This window comes from Dipodomys merriami, unplaced genomic scaffold, assembly GCF_024711535.1.
Source record: "Dipodomys merriami isolate MVZ:Mamm:240054 unplaced genomic scaffold, mDipMer1.0.p SCAF_45, whole genome shotgun sequence".
In the NCBI taxonomy this organism is placed as follows: Eukaryota; Metazoa; Chordata; class Mammalia; order Rodentia; family Heteromyidae; genus Dipodomys; species Dipodomys merriami.
This window is the reverse complement of record NW_027206013.1, coordinates 1,563,649-1,590,446: the sequence shown is the minus strand read 5'-3', so window position 1 is coordinate 1,590,446 and position 26,798 is coordinate 1,563,649. Positions and strand designations below refer to the sequence as shown.

Sequence of the window (26,798 nt, the reverse complement as noted above, 5' to 3'; positions counted from 1 at the left end):
GGTCATAAGTAAAAATGTGCTTTGAGAGTATGGCTTGTTGGGTCATGTTGGGAGCAGACATCTGTTCATTATCATAGCATTTAGAGCCTGCTTTGGTATTGGTCCTCTTCTAACCATTTGCCAGCAGCATCAATGCCACTACTACAGTTAGAGTTAAAAGGTTGAACTAAAAGAGACAGAGGTGGCTATGTTGCCTGAAGCAACTCCTGGGCAACATTCAGAAAGGTCACTGTGCTAGGCCTGGTTGGAATTTGGTTGGATCCATAGTACTTTCAGGTTATCTGGGTTATAGGTGTGTTACAGAACTCATAGGTAGTAATTGATGTATAAGCAGAAGCCATATCAGCCAAGGTTCCAGATGGTTAGTGACAGAACCCTGTGCAAGAATAATACTGGCACAAGCAGTTTGTCAGCTGCAGTCTCTTTACCTGTGACTCTCTACCTTTCCTCTACAGATTCCATATAGAGGAAATAGCTGTGCAACCCTCTACTCCCACATCCATGTTTCAGAACTTCTGAGGGGCTTCCAGGGACACTATTAACTCAATTATGTATTCAGCACATGGGGAAAGTATGGAGGATGGTGTGTGCACTCTGTTTTATCAGGGCCAGGCAGAGTACTCCAGATCACAATATCCGTCCTTAGTCCCTCAAAGGATGGGTAGAGTTTCTTTTAATATAAAAGGCTAGTCTTATCTGCTGTGTGAGGATTTGGAAAGTAAATCCCAGTCCTGCTTTCCCAGGTCCACCTTCACAGGCCTCTGTTGAACTTGACATGATGAGTAAAGCTCATATGCTGTACAGTGGTGTGAGAGGAACCTGGCTGTTGTTGTTGCTCTAAGTCTCCACATTATCTTCTGGGACCATGCCTTTGGTCTTAATGATCTGGGGGTGAGAGGGAACATTGAGATGGTTGCCAGCAAAAGCTATGCAGAGGGACCCCTGGAATTATTGGAGGAATGGCTGAAGGAGGGAAGCCAGAGGAAAAGGTTGTGAGAGCCAGTCATGGTGGCTTATTGGCCCATGGCATGACCAGTCTGCCTGGTTGCTGCCTAGGAGTAACTTTGTCCTTTTCAGTCTCTCTCTGCAGCCCTTCACCCACCCAGTCTGCACTCCAGAAGGTGTCATCTTTGACTTGCCGTGAGTTTTTCTTTTTGGTCTGACAAATGTAATGAGATTGCTCTTATCCACAAAGGAGGGGGACATTGGGTTTGTTATTCCAGGCAGTGCCTGAGTCACCAGAATCTTGGTTGCAGATGTCTCAGGAGCTCTGGATGGAACCAGGAAGGATAGCCAGGACCTCAGATACCACAGCAGTGCTGCTGTCACTGCTGACAGTGGATTGAGTCCTCCCTTATCCTTACTATTCTAATGTCCTGACTGGCACTCTGAACCTAATAGGCACACTAATGAACTGGGGTCTTTAGCAAAGCCATAATGAAGGATCACAATACATCTTGAAGTGTTATGCCCAATTTTATGTTCCAGCATAAGTTAGCTTCTGTAATTTTTTTTTTTTTTTTTGGTCGTTCGTGGGGCTTGAACTCTGGGCCTGGGTGCTGTTCCTGAGCTCTTCAGCTCAAGGGGAACACTCTACCACTTGAGCCACACAGTGCCACTTCTGGTTTTCTTATGGTTAATTGGAGATCAGAGTCTCACAGACATTCCTGTCCAGGCTGGCTTTGAACTGCGATCCTCAGATCTCAGCCTCCTGAGTAGCTAGGATTACAGGCATGAGCTACCAGTGCCCAGCTCTGTAATTTTGTTTGTTACTGTTTCAAGCTTACTTTAGAAAATTTGCAAAATACTTCAAAGAAAAAAATGGAAAAATGTCCCATAATTTCATTCTTCAGCATCATAGCTATGAAGATTTACCTCCCTCTTTGTTGTGCATTTATTTGTAGTTTCATATCTGAGATAACACTGTAAACACCATTTTAGCTAACTTTTTTTTTTTTTTTTTCTGGCCCTGAGCCTTGAACTCTGGGCCTGGGTGCTGTCCCTAAGCTCCTTTTGCTTAAAGCCAACCCTCCACCACTTGAGCTACAGCACCATGTCAGGCTTTTTCTGTGATTAATTGGAGCAGTATCACGGACTTTCCTGCCCTGGCTAACTTTGAACCACAATCCTCAGATCTTAGCCTCCTGAGTATCTTAGCCTCCTGAGTAGGATTACAGGTGTGAGCCACTGGTGCCCAGCTTAGCTCACTTATGAAGAGAGAGCTTTTCTCTCTGACATCAGAACTCTGTACAACTATCATCTCTCTTCAAAAAAAGAAAAAAGAAAAGAAAAAAAAGACGAGATCTTGCTATGTTGACTAGTTACCCTCAAACTGCTGAGCTTAAACAATCATCATGCTTGATTTTCGGAAATGAGTGAGTGTGGGTAGGGGAGCACTAGGATCCGAGGAGCTGCACTCTATTGTGCTTGGCTACAAGTATGTTTGATTCTGGCAGGGTGTTTCATTGTATACACATGAAAACACTTGTTTATGCTTTCTTACCCATCTATAGTTTTTGCCATTTATGCATAATTCAGTCAAAGTGCTAATGGCCTTGGAATATAGCTTACCCCCAACAAAACAGTTCCTGACATATTTAGAAACTGTATAACTACGAATATTGCCTTGCTTTCTTTGATAAAAGAACTTTTTCCTCTTACAAGAAGGCCCAACTTACTCATAGACCTCTTACCTAGAAGCAAGTAAAACCTAGTCTTAGGGTGTGGTTATCAGGCAAGTCTTAATGCCCAGGGAACATAGTCTGTTCTCTTTTTCCATCAGGAATATTTTTCCATGGCTTACGAAGTATGGGATCAACCCCAGCAATGGAGAGGTAGGTAGTGGTAATTTAAGTAATGTTAGTGAGATTTGTACTTTTGCCTTTACTCTCTTCTGGTGGTTTTCCCGCATGGATGTAGTAGAATTATGTGGATTAGTAGAATTATTCATGGCACTGGGAGTAACCTTCCCTCCCTTCCCACTCTGCACAATATGGAATGGGGAGGAATGAAATTGGGGTGGAGGAGCACATATGCAGCCAGTTAGGGAGGATCCTGGGCTGGGACATGGCCCAGGGACCCAGGTGGGAGCCCTTCAGCATCTATCCTGAGCTTCCCCACACCACTGTGGCAGTGGTTGCCAGGATGTAAGCCCTGATCCAGGAGTTCCCCAGGAAAGGCAACTTTGTCTTCCTCTTCCAAGGTCTCCACAGGCCCCTCACTTCTCCAGCAGAGGTGAGCCCAAAGACTTTACCATAATTTATATGCAAGGGGAAAACTAAGACATTTAAAGAAATTTTGACAAATAGCCTATCTAACTTCGCCATCATTTGCCACCACTACCATCATATACATCCGTAGCCTAGGGGTGTATTTATATACATACATACATGTGCATTTTTATTTTATTTTTTATTTTTTGGAGCTTATACCACCACTAAACTACATTGCTGGTTCACTTTGTGTGTGCGTTTGGGGAGAGGGTTGGGGGTGGCATGGATCTTGGGACTTGAACCCAAGATCTCGGCACTGTTCCTGAGCTTTTTTTTTTTTTTTTTAACTCAGCCTGGACACTGTCCCTGAGCTTCTTTTGCTCAAGGCTTCCACTTGAGCCACAGAGCCACTTCTGGCTTTTTCTGTGTATGTGTTACTGAGGAATCAAACCCAGGGCTTAATGCATGCTAGGCAAGCACTCTACCAATAATCCACATTCACAGCTCCCTGAGGATTTTTTTTTTTTGGGTCCAGTCGTGGGGCTTGAACTCTGGACCTGGGCACTGTTCCTCAGCTCTTCAGTTCAAGGCTAGCATTCTACCACTTGAGCCACAGTGCCACTTCCAGTTTTCTAGTGGTTTATTGGCGATAAGAGTCTCACAGACTTTCCTGCCTGGGTTGGCTTTAAACTTTGATCCTCAGATCTCAGCCTCCTGAGAATCTAGGATTATAGATGTGAGCCACCAGTGCCCGGCTCCCCCTGAGTTTTTTTTTTTTTTTTTTTTTTTTTTTTTTTTTTTTTTTTTAATTTTTTTTATTGTAGAGATACTATACAGAGGGTTACAGTTACATGAGTGAGGTAATGAGTACACTTCCACTTCCTCTTGAACATTGTTACCCCCTCCATTGTTTTCCCCCTACCATCCCCTCCCTCCCTCCCTTCCCCAAGGTTCTTTTTTTTTTTTTTTTTTTTTGATCGTGATTAAGTGATTACTTAATTTCCAGAAATTCACAGTATTGTGGAATAATGATGCTCATTTAAAGTCACAAGTTCATTCTAACTTTCCTGGAGCAAATTGTCTATCACAGTCTGTAATATATAACGGTGCTCATATGTTATATACCATATATGTGATCAGCAGCATGGGGATATTTAGTAGTGGTTCAACCAGATGAGTGGGAGTTCTTTGTTTCTTAAGTCCTGTTAGTTTTGTCATATCACCTAACCTTTTGGATTCATCATCCACTTATCAGGGAGACCATGTACTGTTTGTCTCTTCGTTCTTGGCTTACCTCGCTCAACATGATTCCTTCTAGCTCCATCCATTTCCCTGCAAATGCCATTATTTTGTCATTTCTAATGGCTGCATAATATTCCATTGTGTATAGATACCACAATTTTTGGATCCATTCATCTGTGGTGGGGCATCTAGGTTGTTTCCATATCCTAGCTATTGCGAACAGTGCTGCAATAAACATGGAGGTGCACGTGTCCTTGTATATTGGTTCCTGTTGTTCAGGGTAGATGCCTAGAAGTGGTATGACTGGGTCGTAAGGGAGGTCAATCTTTAGCTTTCTAAGGACCCTCCAGACTGCTTTCCAAAGTGGTTGTATGAGTGTACATTCCCACCAGCAGTGTAATAGCGTTCCTCGTTCTCCACATCCCCTCCAGCATTTGTCGTTGGCTGATTTGTGGATGTGGGACATTCTGACTGGGGTAAGGTGGTATCTCAGGGTTGTCTTTATTTGCATTTCCTTCACCACCAGGGATGATGAACATTTCCTCATGTGTTTCTTTGCCATTTTTATTTCTTCATTTGAGAAGTCCCTCTTTAGTTCCCTTGCCCATTTAGTAATTGGTGTGTTGGGTTTGGGAGGGATTAGTTTCTTGAGTTCCCTGTATATACAGGATGTTAACCCCTTGTCTGATATATTGCTGGTAAATATTTTTTCCCAATTAGTTGGTTGTCTTTCTAGCTTGGTTGCGATAGCTTTATCTGTGCAGAAGCTTTTTATTTTAAGGTAGTCCCATTTGTCGAGTCTCTCTCCAATTTGTTGTGACCCTGGGACTCTGTTCAGGAAGTTCCTTCCTGTGCCTATTAGTTCAAGTGTCTCTCCTACTCTGTCCTGCAGTAGTTTCAGAGATTCAGGTTTAATGTTAAGGTCTTTAATCCATTTTGAGTTGATGTTGGTGCATGGTGATAGGCTGGGGTCCACTTTTAGTTTTCTGCATGTGGCTGCCCAGTTTTCCCAGCACCAACGGTTGAAGAGGCTGTGTTTCTTCCATTGTATGTCTTTGGCTCCTTTGTCGAATATCAGCTGGCTGTAGGCCTGTGGATTTATTTCTGGATCTTCTATTCTGTTCCATTGGTCTTCGGGTCTGTTTTTGTGCCAGTACCATGCTGTCTTTGTTATTATAGCTCTGTAGTAGAGTTTGAAGTTCGGCATGGATAGCCCTCCCATATTGTCTTTATCCCCTAGAATTGTTTTGGCTATTCTAGGTCTTTTGTTGTTCCATATGAATTTTTGGACTGTTTTCTGTATTTCAGTGATGTACGTCATTGGGATTTTAATAGGAATTGCATTGAATTTGTATATTAGTTTTGGAAGTATTACCATCTTTACTATATTAAGTCGGCCTATCCAGGAGCATGGGAGGTCTTTCCATTTCCTAGTGTCTTCTGCAATTTCTTTCTTTAACTTTTTATAGTTCTCATTAAATAGTTCTTTTACATCTTTGGTTAGGTTAATTCCTAAATATTTTATTTTTCGGGAGGTTATTGTGAATGGGGTTGCTCCCTTTATTTCCCTCTCTTCCTGTACATTATCTGTGTATAGGAAGGCAACTGATTTTTGTGGGTTTATTTTGTATCCTGCTATTTTGCCAAAGTGATTTATGATTTCTAAGAGTTTGGGGATGGAGTTTTTGGGATCGTGGAGGTATAGTATCATGTCGTCTGCAAAAAGGGATAGTTTAACTTCTTCTTTTCCTATGAGGATCCCTTTAATGTCTTTTTCTTGCCTTATTGCCCTGGCTAAGGGTTCTAGGACTATATTGAAGAGGAGTGGAGACAGTGGGCATCCTTGCCTTGTTCCTGATTTTAGGAGAATTGGTTGTAGCTTTTCCCCATTAAGTATAATATTGGCTATTGGTCTGTCATAAATGGCTTTTATTGTTTTTAGAAATGTTCCTTCTATTCCTATTTTCTCCAGAGCTTTTAGCATGAATGAATGTTGAATTTTGTCAAAGGCCTTTTCTGCATCTGTAGCGATAATCATGTGATTCTTGACCTTGGCTCTGTTGATATGTTGGATTACATTTATTGACTTACGTATGTTAAACCATCCCTGTGTCTCTGGGATGAAGCCTACCTGGTCATAGTGAATTATTTTTTTTATGTGTTTCTGGATTCTGTTAGCTAGAATCTTGTTAAGGATCTTTGCATCTGTGTTCATCAAGGAGATTGGCCTGTAATTCTCCTTTTTGGTTGGGTCTTTGCCTGGTTTGGGGATGAGTGTGATATTGGCTTCGTAGAATGAGTTTGGGATAGCTCCTTCCTTCTCTGTTTCTCTGAAGAGCTTGAGGAGTATGGGTATTAGTTCTTGTTTAAAGGTCTTATAGAATTCTGCTGTGAATCCATCTGGTCCTTCCCCCTGAGTTTTTTGTTCAAGGCTGATACTCTACCTTCTAGACCATAGCTCCACTTCTGGCTTTTTAGTGGTTAATTGGAGATAAGAGTTTCATGGACATTCCTGCCTGGGTGGCTTCAAACTTGATCCTCTGATCTCAGCCTCCTGAGTAGCTAGGATTATAATGAGCCACTGGTACTCAGCTTCTGTCACCGTTTTTTTTTTTTTTGTTTGTTTGTTTTTTGCCAGTTCTGGGGTCTGAACTCTGGACCTGGGCACTGTCCCTGAGATGCTTTTGCTCAAGGCTAGCACTCTACCACAGTGCCATTTCCAGCTTTTTTGTTTATATGGTACTGAGGAGTCAGACCCAGGACTCAATGCATGCTAGGCAAGCACTCTACCAATAAGCCACATTGCCAGCCCCTCTTCCTTCACTTTTTTTTGGGGGGTCCAGTCGTGGGGCCTGAACTCTGGGCCTGGGTGCTGTCCCTCAGCTCTTCAGCTCAAGGCAAGCCCTCTACCGCTTGAGCCATAGCGCTACTTCCTGTGAGCCATAGCACTACTTCCGGTGAGCCATAGCACTACTTCCGGTTTTCTAGTAGTTTATTGGATATAAGAGTTTCACGGAGTTTCCTGCCCGGGCTGGCTTTGAACCGTGATCCTCAGATCTCAGCCTCCTGAGTAGCTAGGATTACAGGCATGAGCCACCAGCGCCCAGCTTTCCTTCACTTTTAATGCTTAAGTTTCTTAAATGTTCATACAACAGAATAAACTAAACACCTGGGTACCACCCCACTAGCATTAAAAATACAATGAAAGCTATAAATCATTTCAGAAAGAAATTGAAGAACATCAGAAGATGGAAAGATTTCCCATGCTCATGGATTGGCAGAATCAATTTTTTGAAAATGGTTATAGTGACAAAAGCAGCCAACAGATTGAGTACAATGACCAATCAGAATTCCAATACCATTCCTCACAAAATTAGAGAAATCTAATATTTCATAGGGAAGTATAAAAGACCCCAGACAGCAAAAGCAGTTCTGAGACAGAACAATACCCAAAGTTTCAGAAGTAATCTGTGCTTACCATAAGATTCTCAGAGAAGAGTTAGGTATTTAGCTTATTGGTAGAACATGTGGTTAACATATACAAGGTCCTGGGTTCAATCCCTAGTACCAAAAAGAAAAAAAAAACAAAACATTCAGACATTGTGGAAGTCTAAAACCAGTCTCTTATCTGCCACAGTCTCATCCTTCAGCTTAGGGCCATCCCTGGGATTTGTCAGTGTTTGTGTCTATTAAGCTGAGCTCTGTTTACAACTTGGAGGAGGGCTGCAGATTTCCTAAACACGACCCCCAAGACATGTAGTTCTGCAGCTCTCTTTAAGAGTCCTAGCTGCATAATTGGGCCTCCAGAGGTCTGAAAACTTCTTCACATACTTAACTCTTTGTTAATTATTTATCTTCTAGAAACTTGATGCAAAATCCCTCATCATTCTGAACTTTGCCAAAAACAATGAAGGTGAGTCCTTGTCAGCTAGTTCTAGGTCTGGCCCTTAGAACCCCACAACCCCTGTACTCACCAAGTTCTTGTATGTTAAGGTTGTTCCTTCTTTTCTTTCTTCTTTCCTTTTTTTTTTTTTTTTGTTGGTTCTGGGTTTGAATTTGGGGATTCTTGTGCTCACTTGGCTTGCTCACAGCTGATGATCTGCCACTTGAGTCATGCTTCCAATTTGGCTTTTTTGTTGCTTAATTGAAGATAGAGTCTTGCATTTTTCTGCCCAGGCTGGCTTCTGTGATCCTGGAAATCTCCAAATCTCAGACTCTTGAACAGTTAGGATTACAGGTATGAGCCCCTGGTACTTGGCGCTTTTTTTTTTTTTTGGTGGTAGTATTGGAGATTGAACCCAGGGCTTCATACATGCTAAGTGTGTTCTACTGAGCCATTTCTCCAGCCCCCACTCATTTCTTTCTTTCTGATCAATGTAGACACTTGCTTTGAGTTTCTCAAAAGATGTCACGTTAATTTTTAAAATTTTTGTGGCACTGAGGATTGAATTTAGGACTTATTTGCTAGGAAAGTACTGAACTACTTGAGCCATGCCTCTAGCCCTTTTGCTTTTGTTTTCCAAGTAGTGTCTTTTTCTTTCCTTCTTCCTTTTTTCTTTCTTTTTTTCATCTGAAACTGAGACTAGAACTTAGTACCTGATGCTTTCACTTATTGGCTAGTGGTCTATCAACTGAACCATACCTCCAACCCTTTGTTCTTTTGTCTAAGTTGCTTAGAAATAATGATCTTTTCTACCTCTCTGCCTTCTGAATAGTTGGGATTACAGGCATATACCACTATGCTCAGCTTTTTTTTTTTTTTCCCAGTCCCTGAGCTTGTTCTTCCTCAAGGCTAGCACTATACCACTTGAGCCACAGCAACACATTGGCGTTTTCTGTTTATGTGGTACTGAGGGATTGAACCCCGAGCTTCATGCATGCTAGGCAAGCACTCTACCACTAAACCCTTAACTTATTTATTTATTTTTAATTGGTCATGGGCCTGAACTCTGGGCCTGGGCGCTGTCCCTCAGCCCTTCAGCTCAACGCTAGCACTCTACCATTTGAGCCACAGCGCCACTTTCAGCTTTTTCTTTTTTTTTTTTTGCCAGTCATGGGGCCTGAACTCTGGGTCTGGGCGCTGTCCCTCAGCTCTTCAGCTCAAGGCTAGCGCTCTACCACTGGAGCCACAGCGCCACTTCCAGCTTTTTCTGTTTATGTGGTACTGAGGAATCGAACCCAGGGCCTCATGCTTGCAAGGCATGCACTCTACCGCTGAGCTACCTTCCCAGCTCCAACTTTCAGCTTTTTCTGCTTATGTGGTGCTGAGGAATCGAACCCAGGGCTTCATGCATGCAAGGCAAGCACTCTACCACTGAGCTACCTTCCCAGTCCCTCCCTGAGCTTTTTTGTTTAAGGCTATCATTTGAAATACAGTTCCACTTCTGGCTTTTTGGTGGTTAATTTGAGATAAAAGTCTTAAGGACTTTTTTGTCTGGGCTGGCTTTGAACTGTGATCCTCAGATCTCAGTCTTCTAAGTAGTGAGGAATACAGGCATGAGTCACTAGCTGTGGCTGGCCTCTTGCTTTAAATTTTTACTGTCCTACTCTTTGTCTCCCAGCCATGTGTTCCCTGCTGAGGCACTGGCCTGCCCTGCTCCCTGCCTGTCCTCAAATGCTGTCTTGCTTGAAGCAATTTGTGGCCTTAGCCCAGGTCTCCCTTTGCCCTCAGGAAAATACCCTGTCTCTCACTGAATGAAAGGAACTTGCATGCTGGTGGGAGAGAAAACCAGACAGCAGATCACTGTCAGATGTTGGTCTGCCATGGACAAAAGCATCGGAGGGTTAAGGGAGAGATGGCCACAGGGGACCAGCAGACAAGATTTGTAAGGAGAGCCTATGGAAGGAGGGAGGGAATCAGGTGAAGATCTGGGTAAGAACACTCTAGGCAGAAGTACAGTCAGTGCAAAAGTCCTAAGATGGGCACGTACTTGAGGGTGTTCATGCATGTCCATTGTTGGTAGAACATTGTGAATGAGGGATGGGGACAGGAGACACATCTGGGGAGGCTGGGGTTGGGGCAGAAGGCAGAGCAGACCTGCAGGATCTGAATGGTCATAGGAGGACCTGGGCTTCTATTCTGAAATGAGAACTACTGCAAGGATGAGAATTGGCCTTATTTATTTAGGCACTGGGGATGGAACCTAGGGTTTTGCACATTATGCAAGCCTTACCACTGAACTAAATCTTCCCTCACCCTGTTCCCCCCACTCCCCAGACAGGAACTCCCTGTATAGACAAGGCTGACCCTAACTAAAGATGCTCCTGCTAGCCAGGCACCGGTGGCTCATGTCTATAATCCTAGCTACTCAGGAGGCTGAGATCTGAGGATCGGGGTTCAAAGCCAGCCTGGGCAGGAAAGACCGTGAGACTCCTATCTCCAATAAAACACTAGAAAACCGGAAGTGGTGCTGTAGCTCAAGTAGTAGAGTGCTTGCCTTGAGCTGAAGAGCTGAGGGACAGCACCCAGGCCCAGAGTTCAAGCCCCATGACCGACCAAAAAAAAAAAAAAAAAGACGCTCCAGCTTCAGCCTCCTGAGTGCTGAGCAGAAACGTTCATAAGACCTTATCTCAAAAATCACCAGCAAAAAAAAACAGGGCTAGAGGCATGGCTTCAGTAGTAGAGCATCAGCCTAGCAAGTGCAAGTCACTGAGTTCAAATCCCAGTAAAACACACACACACACACACACACACACACACATGTGCACGCACACGCACACACACACACACACACACACAAAGACACACTACGCTAACAACAAAGCAGTAGCGGATGGAACTCTAGAAGGATAAGCTATATCCTGTCCAGATTTAGTTTCAAGAGGAGGAGGTGGCTGGTGTGGTGTTCACCTGGATCAGGCTGCTGGGGCCTGATAACCTGCTTCTTATAAAGATAAAGCAGGAGTGGGTGGATCTTGACTTGGAGTTTTCTAACAGCCTAGCTTGAATGGCTGCTGTCCCTCTGGTTCCCATCTCAGGACAGCTGGCTTAGGGTTCCATCTTCTCTCCTCTGACTCTGTAATGCTCTTCATTGGGTTAAGCAAAGCTTGTTTTTTGGCCATGCACAGTGGCTTGTGCCTGTTAGCCTACCTACCTAGGAGGCAGAGATTGAGGCCAGCCTGGCTAAAAAGCTAGAGAAATTCCATTTCAATCAACAGCTGGGCTTAGTGCTGTGTGCTTGTCATCCCAAATACAGAGGAGGTTTAAGTAGAATTGGTACAGTCCAGCTTGGGGAATAACACAAGATCCTGTCTAAAAAATAACTAAAGCAAAAAAGGCTAGTGGCATGGCTGAAATAGTAAGAGTGTCTGCCTGGTCCTTGAAATGCTCTACCACAGAATATTACCCACATCTTCCTTTTTTTTTTTTTTTGCTGGTCATGGGGCCTGAACTCTGGGCCTGGGCACTGTCCCTCAGCTCTTCAGCTCAAGGCTAGCGCTCTACCACTTGAGCCACAGCACCACTTCCGGCTTTTTCTGTTTATGTGGTGCTGAGAAATCGAACCCAGGGCCTCATGCTTACAAGGCATGCACTCTACCGCTGAGCTACCTTCCCAGCCCCCACATCTCCCTTTTTAAAGAATTTTTTTTCCCCCAGTCGTAGGGTTTGAACTGTGGGTCTGGGTGCTGTCCCTGCGCTCTTCAGCTCAAGAAGAGTGCTCTACCACTTGCTATAGTGCCACTTCCAGTTTTCTGGTGGTTTACCGGGGATAAGAGTCTCATGGACTTTACTGCCTGGGCTGGCTTTGAACCATGATCCTCAGATGTTAGCCTCCTGAGTAGCTAGGAAGAATGTTATTTTTGAGCTAAGCTCTTATGACGGTATCCAGGCTGGTTTTGAATTCTTGATCCTTCTACCTTAGTCTCCCAAGTAGTTGGTACTATATGTTGGTGCCACCATGCCCTGCTTTGAGAGAGCAACCGGCCTTTCTCTGCGCCTTCTTTCTAGGGAAGTACCACTGTCCAGTGCTGTTCACTGTGTTCACTGACAACACCCATATTGTGGCTGTTAGGACAACTGGCAATGTCTATGCCTATGAGGTGAGTGCTGGCTGTGGAGCGGTGACTTGGTTAGTGCTCATTGGCAGAGAGAGATGAGCATCCTGTATGCTTGTTCTCTGCTTGTCTCTGGGCCTAATAGTAGGCTAGGGTCTGGAACACCAACTTGCTTCTGGCTGCAGGCAGTGGAACAGCTGAACATCAAGGCCAAGAATTTCCGGGACCTGCTGACTGATGAGCCCTTCTCCCGCCAGGATATCATCACCCTCCAGGTGGGAGTTGCCAGCTGCAGGGAGCTCCCAGCGTAGGGCCTCTCTATTTGCCCTCTGCTCAGTTTGCTCTCCTTGCCAGGCTGGGTGGTCCCCTCCTTCCCCCTTTGTCACCTTGGCTTGTTACCGGCTGCTCCCTCCATCCCAATCTCACAGCTCCTCCTATGAAGCCCCTGTCATGTCAGGGACTTTATCTTTGTCCCCACCTCCATCTCGGCCTCAGAATGTGTTGGCCGCTCTGCAGGCTGGCTTTGCACTGCCCTCCCTGAGATCAGGGACAGACTGTCACATGCTCCATGTGCAGTACCAGTTGAGACATTTCTGTAGGTGCACGTGGATGATGAGAACTCTGATGTAGATAAGCAGAGCGGCCAGGTCCTACCTGTGTCTTGTCCTGTTGCAACTGAGTCAGTTATATGGCTGTGTGCCTTGTCCTCATCTGCCTTTCTTGGGGCAGAGATTGACCCGGCCTAGCTCACTAGACCTCTTGTAGCTGCCACCCTCTCCTCTGTAGGCCCTGACACAGCCATGCACCTGTCTTGCTGTTGAGCTGCAGCCAAGTGTTCACACTACTGGGCTCTCTTCTTGTTACAGGATCCCACCAACCTGGACAAATTTAATGTCTCCAACTTCTTCCATGTTAAGAATAACATGAAAGTAACGGACCCAGGTATGTATAACCAGAGTTGCTTTGGGTAATACAGGTGGTGTTTCTGGGCAAAGCCTGGCTTCCCTGGCCTAGGGCCTGCAGGGCTATGGCTGTACCTCTGGGCCTGACATTTCCCAAATCCATGCTCAGTGCCAATTGTCCAAAGACTCAACTAAATGCAGTCAGGGAAGCACCAGCCATTTTCACCACCTTCCTGAGACACCTCTGCCCATGCTTTTAGCCTCGGTGGTTAGGACAGCGGAATCATAGGATCAGGCTATACTGACATCTAGTCCCTGCCCTCAGGAAGGGTGGTGTAAATCTGTCTTGTAGAGTGGCTAGTACATTCTGATTCCCCATGTGGGGAAGCCTCCCCCACCCCCCATTTTCTCACCTCACTGTGGCAGTTTTGCAGCCATGGATGAGCTAGCAAGACTCATGCCCAGAGAATATTTGAACAATGCTCCCCACATACCCAGTGATGGACTATATGAACCAGTTCAGGTTTTGGGAGGCTAATCACATTGTTAGGGAGAACTGAGTGGTAGACTGGGAGGCTGAGAATAGAGCCCAAGGATTGCTGGCCCCCAGGTGAGCCCAACCTAGCTTCTTTTTTGTTGTTGTTGTTGGTCGTGGGTGAACTCTGGGCCTGGGTGCTATCCCTGAGCTCATCAGCTCAAGGCTAGCCTTCTACCATTTGAGCTACAGTGCCACTTCCAGTTTTCTGGTGGTTTATTGGAGGTAAGAGTCTCACAGACTTTCCTGCCCAGGCTGGCTTTGAACCATGATCCTCAGATCTCAGCCTCCTGAGTTGCTAGGATTATAGGCGTGAGCCACCGGCACCTGGCCTACAACCTAACTTTTTTTTGTTTTGTTTTGTTTTGTTTTGTTTTGTTTTGTTTTGTTGGTCATGGGGCTTGAACTCTGGGACTAGGTGCTGTCCCTCAGCTCTTCAGCTCAAGGGTAGTGCTTTACCACTTGAGCCACGGTGCCACTTCTGGTTTTCTGGTGGTTTATTGGCAATAAGAGTCTCATAGACTTTCCTGTCCAGGCTGGCTTTGTACGGTGATCTGAGCCTCCTGAGTAGCTAGGATTACAGGTGTGAGGCTTGAGTGCCTGGTTCTGTGCTAGTTATTTTTGAAATAGGGTCTCACTATCCAGGAGAACACCTGGACCACAATCTTATTATTTTTGGCTTCCTGCTATAGCTGTGATAATAGATACATACCACTATGTCCAGTTTCTTCCATTGAGAAGCCTCAGATTTTTCTTCTTGAGCTGGCCTAGAACCTTGATCTTCCTAATCTTAGCGTTTCACATAGCTAGAATGATAAGTACCTAGTAAAGATAACCATTAAAGTTACAAAAGTAAAATGCATACTTGTAAGATGATTATAATATACAGATAAATGAAAAGAAAAAGAAGTTAATGATAATAAGCCTTCCCTCCTGTTTAAGCCTCTTGTTGGTTGTGTGAAGAAGATCCCTTTGGGTCTGAGACTGGCATTATGGCACTGTGTTTTGTGTACCATTCTCACCAGAGCTACTGTGATGTGACCCAGGGCCTGCACCGTGGCTGATAGCCCTGGCTTAACTTGTCAGTGGTTCTGTTCCTGTGACCATCTGCTCTAGATCTTGGTTCCCATTGTACCCATCTGTAGACACTACTGGGATCCAGTTGCTCAAGGCCTCTCTCTACTCTGTTTTATAGATGAGGAAAAGGCCAAACAGGACCCATCTTACTATTTGAAAAACACAAATACTGAGACCCGAGAGACCCTGCAGGAGCTCTACAAGGAATTCAAAGGAGATGAGATCCTAGCAGCCACCATGAAGGCCCCAGAGAAGAAAAAAGTAGACCAGCTGAATGCTGTGAGTGGACGACTGTCATGTTGCCTCTCTAACCCAGTGGGATGACAGATTTGGGAAGCCCTGGATACTTAGATCCCCAGGGCTGCTGAGATGTTGGGGCTCCAAGCAGGTGGGAGTGGTCACCCAGATCCTCACACTAGGTATGAAATGAGTGAGCTAGGGGCTATCTAGGGAAGCTATTCTACCCTGAGAAAGGGCAACCTTGCCCCGTGGTTCCTGGTTCAGGCTAGAAAGGCCAGCTACCTACTGGCATTGGGGGTGAACGCCCCCCCTTTTATTTTGTCAGTATTGGGGCTTGAACTCAGGGCCAGGGCACTGGATAGTGACATATAAGCTTTTCTGCTCAAGGCTAGCACTCTACTACTTTAAGCCACAGTGCCACTTCCAGCTTTGGGGTGTTTAATTGAAGATAATAGTCTCACAGACTTTCTTACCCAGGCTGGCTTCGAACTGTGATCCTCAGATTGCAGCTTTCTAAGTAGCTAGCATTACAGGTGTGAGCCACCAATGCCCAGGTAGGCCTTTTTTTTTTTTTTTTTTTGCCAGTCCTGGGGCTTGAACTCAGGGCCTGGACACTGTCCCTGAGCTTCTTTTGCTCAAGGCTAGCACTCTGTCACTTGAGCCACAGTGTCACTTCTGGCCTTTTCTGTTTATGTGGTACTGAGGCTTCATGCATACTAGGCAAGCACTCTACCACTAAGCCATATTCCCAGCTCTTAGGCCTTTTTTTTTTTTTAAACCCTGGGACAGCAGCCCAGAATTTGCAGGTCTGTGGTGCAGGGAAAGCAGGACCCACTGAGTCTCAATGTGCCCAGGGCAAAGCAAGAGGCTCTAGGGACTACTGAGGTACTCTGTGTCTCCTGAAGGCTCACCAGCCACTGAGGTATTGGGACCTGTGCCCAGCCCATTACCCCTTTCCAGAGAAAGTCAGGCTGAGGGCAACCCTAAGCCTCTGCCCTAAGGAATTATCTAAGTCTGCCCTAAGGAATTATCTAAGGAAATTTGGAAAACAAAGAAAAAGTTTGTAAGTCCCCCACTTGAACTCAACTACTTGTAGCATGTCAGTGTATTCCTTTCCCCTGGGGAGCTCCTCTTTCCTTGACTCTCTAGGATAATCACATTTATTGGAACTTTAAAAAAAAAAACTGGTCTGGGGCTTGAACTCAGGGCCCAGGCACTGTCCCTGAGCCTCTTTGTGCTCAAGACTAGCACTCTACCACTTGAGCAACAGCACTATTCCAGCCTTTTTTGAATAGTTTTTCGGAGATAAGAATCTCATGGATTTTCCTGCCAGGGCTTGCTTGGGACCATGATCCTCAGATCTCAGACTCCTGAGAAGCTAGGTTACAGGTGTGAGCCCCAGGCTCACTTCTTTATTTCCTAGTTAGATAGATAATATTCTTACTACAGAGAAACATGAAATCTTTAGAAACTTGCAAGCACCTTGTACTCCTGTTTCTGGAGAAGGCTGGTTAGTTCTTGTATTTTAGTCATAGGGTTTGATTTAGTGTCATCAGTTAGAGCAATGGGGTCCTGGTTGCCACCCAAACTGACATTCATACCTCTGCCTGGCTTTAGCCTCTCACTCTAGTGTCATTACTGTACCCCTTGTCCTCTGATCCTTGCTGGTTCCCACATCTAAATGAGGCTGTCCCCTGGACCTATGGGTAAGATGAGGGAAGCTGTCCTGGAGGAGGTATTGGGCTGGGCCTGAGCAGTGTGGTTCTTCTGGCAGGCCCACTATTCCACAGGGAAGGTCAGCGCCTCCTTTACCTCCACTGCCATGGTGCCGGAGACAACTCATGAAGCAGGTACCCACCTTTTACTCTTTCGTCCCCAAGTGGGTTTAATTGTCACCAAGCAGGACTTCCCCACCATTGTCGTGCCTGCCCCTCAAGATCCACAGGGCTAAGGAGTCAGGTTGGCAGTTTTCTTGCAAGGTAAGTTTTGTGTCAGGTAGACAGGTATGAGACTGGAAAAGCACAAGTTTGACCAGGAGATGCTGTCCTCACCATGTGACCTGCCCCCTGCCCCTGGATCCCTGTTCTTTCAGGCCCCTGGGCCTCTAGCACCTAGGCTGACCTTGACATAGACCTTCTGGGTTCTCATCCTGCTAGTGGCTCACACTGTCACCCAAGTTTTGGCTCCTTCCTGTCCTATTGCCACTCCTCAATCCATGCATTTCCTCTCTTCCCCTTTTTGTGCCTGTCCTGGGGCTGGAACTTTGGGCCTGGTCATTGTGTTTGAGCTTTTGTGCTCAAGGCTAGTACTCTACCACTTGCGCCTCAGCTCAACTTATGGCTTTTCTGTACTTAATTGGAGATAAGAGTCTCATGGGGTTTCTTGCCTGGTCTGTCTTTGAACTTCAGTCCTTAGATCTCAGCCTTTTGAGTGGCTAGGATTACAGGTATAAGTTACCAGCACTTGGCAAGAACCCTCTTGTTAGTTGCTGGGCCCTATTTGCCCTATGTGGCCCCCAACTCCATAGTGTACAGACAATCCTAGACATAGCTAGGCCAAACTCATGCCCTCTGTTCCTGTGCTGCTGTGGAGCTGGGCCTGCATAGAACATGATGACGTGGGGCCTGGGTAATGGGGCTGCCCTAGGTCCAGGGCAGGTGCAGAACTCAGGCCTCTGTTTGTAGCTGCCATCGATGAAGATGTGCTGCGTTACCAGTTTGTGAAGAAGAAGGGCTATGTACGACTGCATACCAATAAGGGAGATCTCAACTTGGAGCTGCACTGTGACCTGGTAGGTATTGTGGGTATCCTCTCTACCCAGTGCAGTCATTTCAGGGTCAACCGATAACCATGTCTTAAATATGGAGTTGTAGTTACATGTGCTTATAGAAAATCCTGTCTGCCCAAGAGGATACTGAGGTGCCCTGGCTTCCTTCCTTGGGACTGTTGGCCTTGTGCATTCCCTGGCTGCCTGGTGGGTGTATGTGCAGGAATGAATGCATCCCAGTTCCTGCTCTGATCCACAGTGGCTACAGGGATCCTGTTGTTGCTCTGGGCACTCCCTTACCCTGTTAGGGCTCTATAGCTCATGAAGCTGCCCTTGTCTGCTGCATGGTGAAGACTTGCATGGCTTTTGTGACTTTGCTGGTGCCTGCCTGTGCCTCACAGAAGTATTGGGCTGTTTTACAGACACCAAAAACCTGTGAAAACTTCATCAAGCTCTGCAGGAAGCACTATTACCATGGCACCATCTTTCACAGGTCCATCAGGAACTTTGTGGTGAGGACAAAAGGCAGCATTATCCACAGATGGGTTTGTAAACATGGGGGGCATTTGGGAACCCAGGTCCAGGGACCTGGGCCAGGCTGGGGTGCCAGGGCATGGAAGGGCCTGTCAGGAAATCTGTGGGCTGGACCTCGAGTGCCTAGTCCAGGCAGACCTGGGTTCTGACAGAGGTGGTCTAGAAGGCCCTTGTCCTCACTGAGGCTCAGGCCCTCTGGGGAGTTCATGGAGCAGGTGGGGAATGTATTCAGTCAGGGCCAGCAGTGGACAGTAGGCCTCAGGCTGTAGCAGAGCCCCTCAGGCTGCTTTGCTTACTACTTTTGTTTTTACAGATCCAGGGTGGTGACCCCACAGGCACTGGCACAGGTAAGTACCAATGCCAGGCCTGTCCCTGACAGCTTTGGCTGCTATGTGGGCCTGAGGGCCAGATGGGCAGGGATGTGGAATCTGACACCAAGAGTAGAATTGCAACTCAGCCTTGGCTCTGTGCCACCCATGGCATGCTTCTTGGATTTTCCATCTTGAGGTGGCTGTGAGGTCTCCATGGTAAGTAGAGAGAATGCTGCCTGGTGCCAACAGAACCTATCAGGACTTAAAGGGAGACCTGAAGGCCTGAGATCCTTGTCTGACCTCTCTCCTGCTTCCTCTCAAACTTCCCTACTCTGCCAGTTGCATAGGCCTAGCCCCCACCTTGCCCTGTGCATGGCCTTACAGCTTTGACCCTTTTAGGCCTCAGTCTCATGAAGGCAGGATGCATGGACAGCAGCTAGCCTTCAGGAAGATTGGCTGTGGGGTACCTCAGAGCCAGGGTTCTCTTCAAAGTGATGTCTCTTCAAGGAGACATCAGTGAATGCCTGATGTCTCCTAGGCTGAGGTTTCTATGGCTGCCTGCTGATTGTACTTCTTCTGTTCCAGGGGGGCAATCGTACTGGGGCAAGCCCTTCAAAGATGAGTTCCGGCCCAACCTCTCTCACACAGGCCGTGGCATCCTCAGTATGGCCAACTCCGGGCCCAACACCAACAAGTCTCAGTTGTGAGTCTGTCCCCTAGTGTCATAGCTGGCTTATAGGGTGGGTTAAGGAAGGTTCTTCTGATCTGCTGGGTTTTGTCTGGTTATGCTAAGTCTGAATGAAAGCCAGTATGCAGCATACCTAGGCCAAGCATGCTCTGAAAAAGGGAGCCCATGCCAAGTAAATTGGGGGCAGAGCAAGTGCCTTGTGAGAACTGGCCCTCACTGGAGGGGCAGCACTGACAGAACCAGAGCTGTTTGTGAGTAGCTAGGACATTGGATGGGTGTGTTGTGAGGAAAATGTGTAGAGGACAGGCAGCCAAGTGAATGTGCTGGGAGACAGAGGCTTGGGGATAGAGGGACTCTGTGTCAAGTGTTGCTGTCGGCGGAGGACTGGCAGTGTCTGTTGATGCCTGACCATGTGGGCTGGATATTGTGAAATAGGCATGCATTACTACATATGTCCACCATCTAAGAATGTCTTTTTTTTTTTTTCTTAAGAATTTTATTATGGGCTGGGAAGGTGGCTCAGTGGTAGAGTGCTTGCCTTGCATGCATGAGGCCCTGGGTTAGATTCCTCAGCACCACATAAGCAGAAAAAGCCAGAAGTGGCACTGTGGCTCAAGTGGTAGAGCGCTAGCCTTGAGCTGAAGAGCTGAGGGACAGCACCCAGGCCCAGAGTTCAGGCCCCACGACCGGACTCTAAAAAAAGAAAAAAAAAATTTTATTATGTGGTGCTAGTCCTGGGGCTTGAACTCAGGGCCTGGGCACTGTCCCTGAGCTTTTTTTGCTTAAAGCGAGCACTCTACCACTTGAGTCACAGTGCCACTTACAGCTTTTTCTGTTTTTTGTGGTGCTGAGGAATCGAACCCAAGGCTTCATGCATGCTAGGCAAGCATTCTACCACTAAGCCACATTCCCAGCCCATTTTTTTTTTTTTTTGATGTTGTTGTTGTTGGTCATGGGGGCTGAACTCTGGGCCTAGTGCTATCCCTCAGCTCTTCAGCTCAAGGCTAGGGCTCTACCACTGGAGCCACAGCGCCACTTCCGGCTTTTTTCTGCTTATGAGGTACTGAAGAATCAAACCCAGGGCCTCATGCATGTAAGGCAAGCGCTCTACCACTGAGCCAACATCCCAGCCCCTGAGGTTTTTTTTTTGAGACAGGATTTTACTATGTAGCCCAGGTTGTCCTGGAACTCCTGATCCTCTTGCTCCGCCTCCTGTATGCTGAATTACAGGTGTGCAACAGCATTTTGGTCCTTCTCTGTCTGATGTCTTCAGCCTGTTGGAAGGCTCCTTAATTACACAAATCTGGGTGTTTGGTTTTTTTTTTTTTGGTCCGTGGGGCTTGAACTCTGGCCCTGGGTGTTGTCCCTGAGTGCTTCCATTCAAGGTGAGCGCTCTACTACTTGAGCTACAGCGTCACTTCTGGTTTTGTGAGTGGTTTATTGGAGATAAGAGTCTCAATGGACTTTCTTGCTTAGGCTGGCTTTGAACTGTGATCCTTAGATCTTATCCTCCTGAGTAGCTAGAATTACAGGCATGAGCCCACGGGTGCCCAGCTGGATTGTTTTAACTTACCCTGACAGCCTGGTTCAGTGTAAGAGAGTCTAAGTGCTCATAAGGGAGTTATACTTTGCTTAGTGCCCCTTCCCAAATCCCAGCCACTTCCCCAGAGCAACTGTATGGCCAAGCTCAACTGTTAGCCACTCCTACCATGCTGTGGGACAGGGCCTACCCAACTGCAGGTTGGCATCTGACAGAGGGGCCATGTTTTGGGCTTAGTCTGGGAGCTGGAGGTCCTGCCCCAGGGGGTCCTGCAGTGGGTGGGTTGCAATGTGGGATGTACAGTCTGCAGAGTGGGTCCTGGAGAGTGGACAGTCTCCTATGTGGACCCAGCAGCTGGCAAGAAGGGATGGGCTGCCAGGTGTCCGTGGCTCTGCCTGTAATCCTAGCTACTCAGGAGGCTGAGATTTGAGGATCTGGTTTAAAGCCAGCCCAGGCAGGAAAGTCGTGAGACACTTATCTCCAATAAACCACTCAGAAAACTGGAAGTGGCACTGTGGCTCAAGTGGTAGAGTGCTTGCCTTGAGCTGAAGAACTGAGGGACAGTTCAAGCCCCACAACTGACAAAAAAAAAGGGGGGGGGGACGGGCTGAGCTTTATAACTCTCCTGACCCTCTTGTCCTTCTCCAGCTTTATCACATTCCGCTCCTGTGCTTACCTGGATAAGAAGCATACCATCTTTGGACGGTAAGAGCAGCTGCTCTGTGGGCTGTCTTTTCCCCAGACATACACTTGTGCTCACTAAGCCCACGTTATGACCCTGCTAGGGACTATGATATACAGACTGGGGAACCTTAGTTCTCCACACCTGTCAGGCTGTGGAAGGAGATGAGTCCTAGCCCCACCTGGCCAACTGCCCTGGCTCAGACCCTCTGCCCTCCCATGTTGGGCATCTTTTGACTGGTGCTTTTCATATCCTCTAGTCTGGCTTGGCAGGTTTTCCCCTAAAGACCTAGATCATATTCTAGTTTGGTGGGCTGTACAGTCTGCAACAACTAAACAAGGAAGCAAGTGGTATAGTTTTCTCCAAGTAGCACTTTTTTTCCCTGGCCTGGTGAGAACTGGATCTGTGTGGGCTGTGGGCTGCTAATCCACCTCTTCTGGCTGGCAGCCCCACTTATTGTCCAAAGACTGTCAGGATCTTCTGAGCACTGGCCCTTTGTGGGGCCCTGCACTGAGGGCCAGTCCCCATCCTAGTGTGCATAGGGGTGTCCTATGTTGGGTACCTGCAGCCCCATCTCTCTCTGCTTCAGTGTTGTTGGGGGCTTTGATACGCTGACAGTCATGGAGAACATAGAAAGTGACCCCAAAACTGACCGCCCTAAGGTAAGTGCCCGGGGAGAACAGAAGGAACACCCCGATATACTGGCTGGGAAGAGTCTGTACCTACTCACTGCTCCCGTCTGCCACCAGGAGGAGATCCGCATCCACACCACCACGGTGTTCGTGGACCCATATGAGGAGGCAGATGCCCAGGTGAGGGCATGGTGTGGCCACATGGGACACATCTCTGAGCATGTATCCTTCCTAGCCGGGGCAGGGCAGCCCTGCACCTGAGGTGTTCTGGGTCAGCCACAATCCTGTTCCTCTCCAGATTGCCCAGGAGCGGAAGAAGACACAGCTTGAAGAGGCCCCAGAGACCAAGGTCAAGACCAGCCAGCCCCAGTCTGGTAGCCAAGGCCCCCAGACTTACCGTCAGGGGGTGGGCAAGTACATCAACCCAGCAGCCACGTAAGTGCCACCATCCATATACCTTGAGACAGCTGGAATCATTGTCCAGTATTCTCAAGAAGAGCAAATCAAGTGGTAATTAGAAAATTGAGACCAAGCTTGTAGTCTGGAAGCTTCCACAGCCAGGAGGCCCAGCTCTGCAGGTCTAGATGAGCCTATGTGTAGGCTGAGGCTGGGACCTTGGGAAAATCACTATGAGGGAGTCACAGGGCTAGGTTCAACTCAGATCTGGCATATCTAGCAGCTGGAGTCTCTCTTTTCAGGAAACGAGCAGCAGAAGAAGAGCCATCAACCAGCTCAGCCTCTGTGACCAAGAAAAGGCCCAGCCGGGGTTTTGGAGACTTTAGCTCCTGGTAGCAGTGGGCTGCCACCCTGGATCTGGGTAGGGATGCAGGGATGGCAGGTTATGTCCACACCACTGTGTTCTCTGCCCTTGTAAGCTGCCTAACAGGCTCGGATTCAATAAAACCATTGCCTGTTGCCCCATTCCTGGCCCCTGGGAGGAATCTGGCTCCTTTCTAAGGTTTGAACTGAGCCTTTTGGGTCTGACTTTCCATCTTGCCTGGAGTGCTGCTATCTGTAGGCAGGCCAGGATTATTGACAAGTCAAATCCCTACCAGGTTTTCCTGTCCTCTCTGTCATCTTAAGGATGACCCATGTGCTTACTAAAATGGTCACCTGACCAGTGCTTAGAAATATAAATTCTCACCAACTGGGTGTTGAGGTACGTGTGTGTAATCCAAACACTTGACAGGTTGAAAGCAGAGATGGAGAACTGAACTATATGGCAAGACCATGTCTCAACAAAACATCAGGCTCTAGAGCTGACCCTTATGCAGAGCTTAACTCCCCATTTGAGTTTATAAGCTGGTGGATTTTACAAACCATTTCTAGCTACTGTCTATTGCTTGGGTCGGGCTTACCCACCCAGCTAGCTGCTCACCTGCTCTGCTGTCAGCCATGACTGCATGAGGCCAATGTGTGTGAGGACAGCAGGGAGTCTTCCAGCTGAGGAAGGGGCCTCCCGATGCTCCAAGCCCAGCCTATCACTGTCTTCTCTGGCTTGCACACCACAGCGCCAGCTTCTTCTCTTGGCCCTGTGAAATATGTCCAAATCCCTCACCTGCTTCTTACTGCTTGTTGTTTAGCCTTAGTCCCCCGATCTCAGGACCTGCTATTTCATCATCCTCCAAGAGCTTCTTCAGAAGTGTGGAGACAGTGTCATAGCAGTGTTCTGTCATTGCCTGGGCTCCCTGTTGACTTTGCATTACCACTTCTTTCCAGTCCATCAAATTCTAACTTAAGCTTGATTCTTGGTTTTCTCTTTCTTCAAGTTCTTGAATTTTCAAAGACTTAAAAGCTCTTAATTCTAGGACATACTTTGGCCTATGCTTTTTTCATCTTTGAAGCAAAGTCCTTTGTCTTTTGTGTGGCAGGTAGGGAATGCCTCCCCCCACTGACCTTCGCCCACTCTGCCCTTGCTCACTGCCACATGGCTGGTGGGTGAGCTTGAGGCACATTCGTCCTGTCATGCTTGTCACTGGCCGAGAACAGGTCTTTACCCCTTGCCTGCAGCCACCTGGCACCACAGTGACCTCCTAGCCCACCTTCCCAGTTTTCCACCTGCTCTAACTCCAGGTCACCTGACACCTCACACAGCAGAGAGGCCTCAGCAGGATGCTCACTATCTAGTGACCATGCACCTGTTGGCCTCTGATGCAACACTAGGGTGCTCAGAGGTGGGGCCCTCCTGGGTTTAGTGTTGTTAGTTCATTGGTGAGGACCCAGGGACTGGCTCTTCAGGACAGAGGCAGCAATTGTCCTAATTGTATTTGTGCACTTTTTTTTTCCCTGGCCACACTTAAAAGTTCCCAGCCAGGTACTGACGGAGAAGCAGGTCCCCAGCAACCCTGGATCCCTCATAGTTGCTTTGAGACTCTGTGAGCCCTATGCTCTCACTGGGCTCTCTGGAAATGAGGCTCCTGAACAATGATCACTATAGAAAGCCAAGAGTCAGAAGCTTTATTTGGACATCAGAAGCTTTATTTTTAAGCCTCACACAGACAATAGGACCAAAAGGGTGGCCAGGGGATGTAGGAGGCTGAAGGTGATGATGCATGTGCTTGAAGCCTGGTGGTTCTGCTCCTCATGGTCAACTTCCAGCTGCCTGCAGGCTGCTGCCCATCTGCCTCCTGCCCCTCTAGCCTTAGCCAGCAGCCTGGACCTGCCCCAGGGGAAGGCCACATCCTCCACTGTGCTTACCCTCCAGAGCAAGGACAGGGCACACAAGGGGTCTTAGGCCGATGAGGGTTTACATTTCTGTAGTTCTTTTTAGAGCTTAAAATGTAACTTTGTAAGTATTCAAACCACTTGCATTTTGTAACTGCCTGATGAAGTCATCAGGTAAAATAAAAGACCTTTTGGGGAAACAAAAACAATCTCATTTCTCATCTTTTCAAGTATATGACAGATGCCATCAAGAATAAGTATGAGGTATAAAAATACTATATATACAAACAAAATGGCAATAAAACTAAAACACTTTCTAAAGCAAAATTGCCAAAGGTACTACAAATTTATGATACTGGCATTGCCTGCCACTGTTCTCAAGGAAAATTTTTAAATAAATAAAAGTCCCGGCATGACATTTATTGTTTAGGAACTTTAAGAGGGTGGAACATTCCAGCACTTTACCAGCACATCTGGTTATGGTCTTAGATCACTTCCCCTGAAGCCAGCTCACGGTCAGTTCATTTGGTTTAAAAAGGAGCTTGTATTTTGCAGACGACAGCAACATTTGATATAAGTTTTGTTGGAATTCATTACCAAGAAAAATACAAGTCATAAAAGTACTAGTAAAATTTTTCCAAGCAGTGCCATCACAAGACAATACAAAAACCAAAGTGCTCAAGTTGAAGGGGCAGTAAGCTTGCCCAGAACATAGAAAAGCTTTAAATAGAACCTTCGTATATACAAAAATGTGTCTGAAGAATTCTAAAAAAATTATCTTCCAATTTAAATGGAACATCTGTGGAGTCATGTTCAGACTGCCCTCGGCACCAGCAGGCTGGGACTCTCAAGTTTCCCTTGGTCCTCGGAGGCTGTTTTTGCAAGAGATGTGGCAACTAGAAGGGAAGCTTATTCTAAGAAAGTGTCTCTCTGAGTTTCAGATGGGGGATGGAAGCCATCCGCTTTACTACATCAAGTGCTAGTAGTGAGTGAACTACCTTCAGACACCAGACCCCAGCACCAGGAGCACTGGGTAGCCGTGGCCAGCTCTGGGACACTGCAGGGGAGACAACTGTGCTAACTTAACTTAGTTCAGCTTCTGTAGGGAATTAACACTAGAGAAAGCAACTTCCGGGCACAAGCCTAGTGCCTGTGTTGGTTACAGAGTCTGGATTTGGGGAAAAGTTGGGGAGCTCAAACAACTAGAAGCCTATTTCTTCCTGTCCACAGGTAGTTTCAAGGGTTTTCAGGCTCTGAGCTCCTCAGCTTCCTGCTTCTCCCCTTCCTGGGTCTTCTTCCTGGTCCTACCCTAAGTTAGGGACAGTCCATTGAAAACCAAAACTTATCTTGAGCCTTATTCTGAACTCCCATTTCTGCTGGTGGTCATGACATAAAATCTGTGACAGAAACAGAACTTGGGTCCTCCAAGTCAGTCCACGTGATGGTGCCAGGCAGGCAGGGCACCGCACTGCACAACAAATCCTTCGTTTACTAAACGTAGGCCTGTCTCTTGACTAGCTTTTTCTAAACATTTTCAAACAATCTGGTAAAAGTTTTGAAGGTTTTTTCTTTCCTGCTGATTCTGGCCTATTTCATATGCAAACATTTTTTTCAAGTACATCCAGGGTAGAAAAATGAAACCCGACTTTGACTGGTGAGCTACTCCACAAGGCCTGGCCATGCATCAACTGCTGTACAAAACTGCTGCACAAGTCACAGCTGAGGGGGATACCTACCCCGCAAAAAATGTACAAGCTGGTACATCAGGGATAGGCCT

At 46.9% G+C, this 26,798-nt stretch overlaps 1 protein-coding gene across 2 annotated transcripts in view; it reads left to right on the top strand.

Annotated features, from left to right (window-relative positions):
* Ppil2 (peptidylprolyl isomerase like 2) overlaps nt 1-25,230 on the top strand; it is a 33,010-nt gene extending 7,780 nt beyond the window's left edge. The window contains exons 4-20 of one of the 2 annotated variants that reach the window (XM_069994258.1): nt 1,078-1,140; nt 2,783-2,834; nt 8,316-8,367; nt 12,403-12,494; nt 12,635-12,724; nt 13,316-13,391; nt 15,082-15,242; nt 16,978-17,053; nt 17,888-17,994; nt 18,393-18,482; nt 18,818-18,851; nt 19,401-19,518; nt 21,692-21,748; nt 22,315-22,387; nt 22,475-22,537; nt 22,656-22,792; nt 23,056-25,230. In XM_069994258.1, coding sequence (XP_069850359.1) covers nt 1,078-1,140; nt 2,783-2,834; nt 8,316-8,367; nt 12,403-12,494; nt 12,635-12,724; nt 13,316-13,391; nt 15,082-15,242; nt 16,978-17,053; nt 17,888-17,994; nt 18,393-18,482; nt 18,818-18,851; nt 19,401-19,518; nt 21,692-21,748; nt 22,315-22,387; nt 22,475-22,537; nt 22,656-22,792; nt 23,056-23,149 — 1,435 coding nt within the window. In that variant the 3' untranslated portion in view covers nt 23,150-25,230. The remainder of the gene's footprint in view (nt 1-1,077; nt 1,141-2,782; nt 2,835-8,315; nt 8,368-12,402; nt 12,495-12,634; nt 12,725-13,315; nt 13,392-15,081; nt 15,243-16,977; nt 17,054-17,887; nt 17,995-18,392; nt 18,483-18,817; nt 18,852-19,400; nt 19,519-21,691; nt 21,749-22,314; nt 22,388-22,474; nt 22,538-22,655; nt 22,793-23,055) is intronic. The other variant, XM_069994259.1, reaches the window with a different exon arrangement.
* The last annotated feature ends 1,568 nt before the right edge of the window (nt 25,231-26,798 follow it).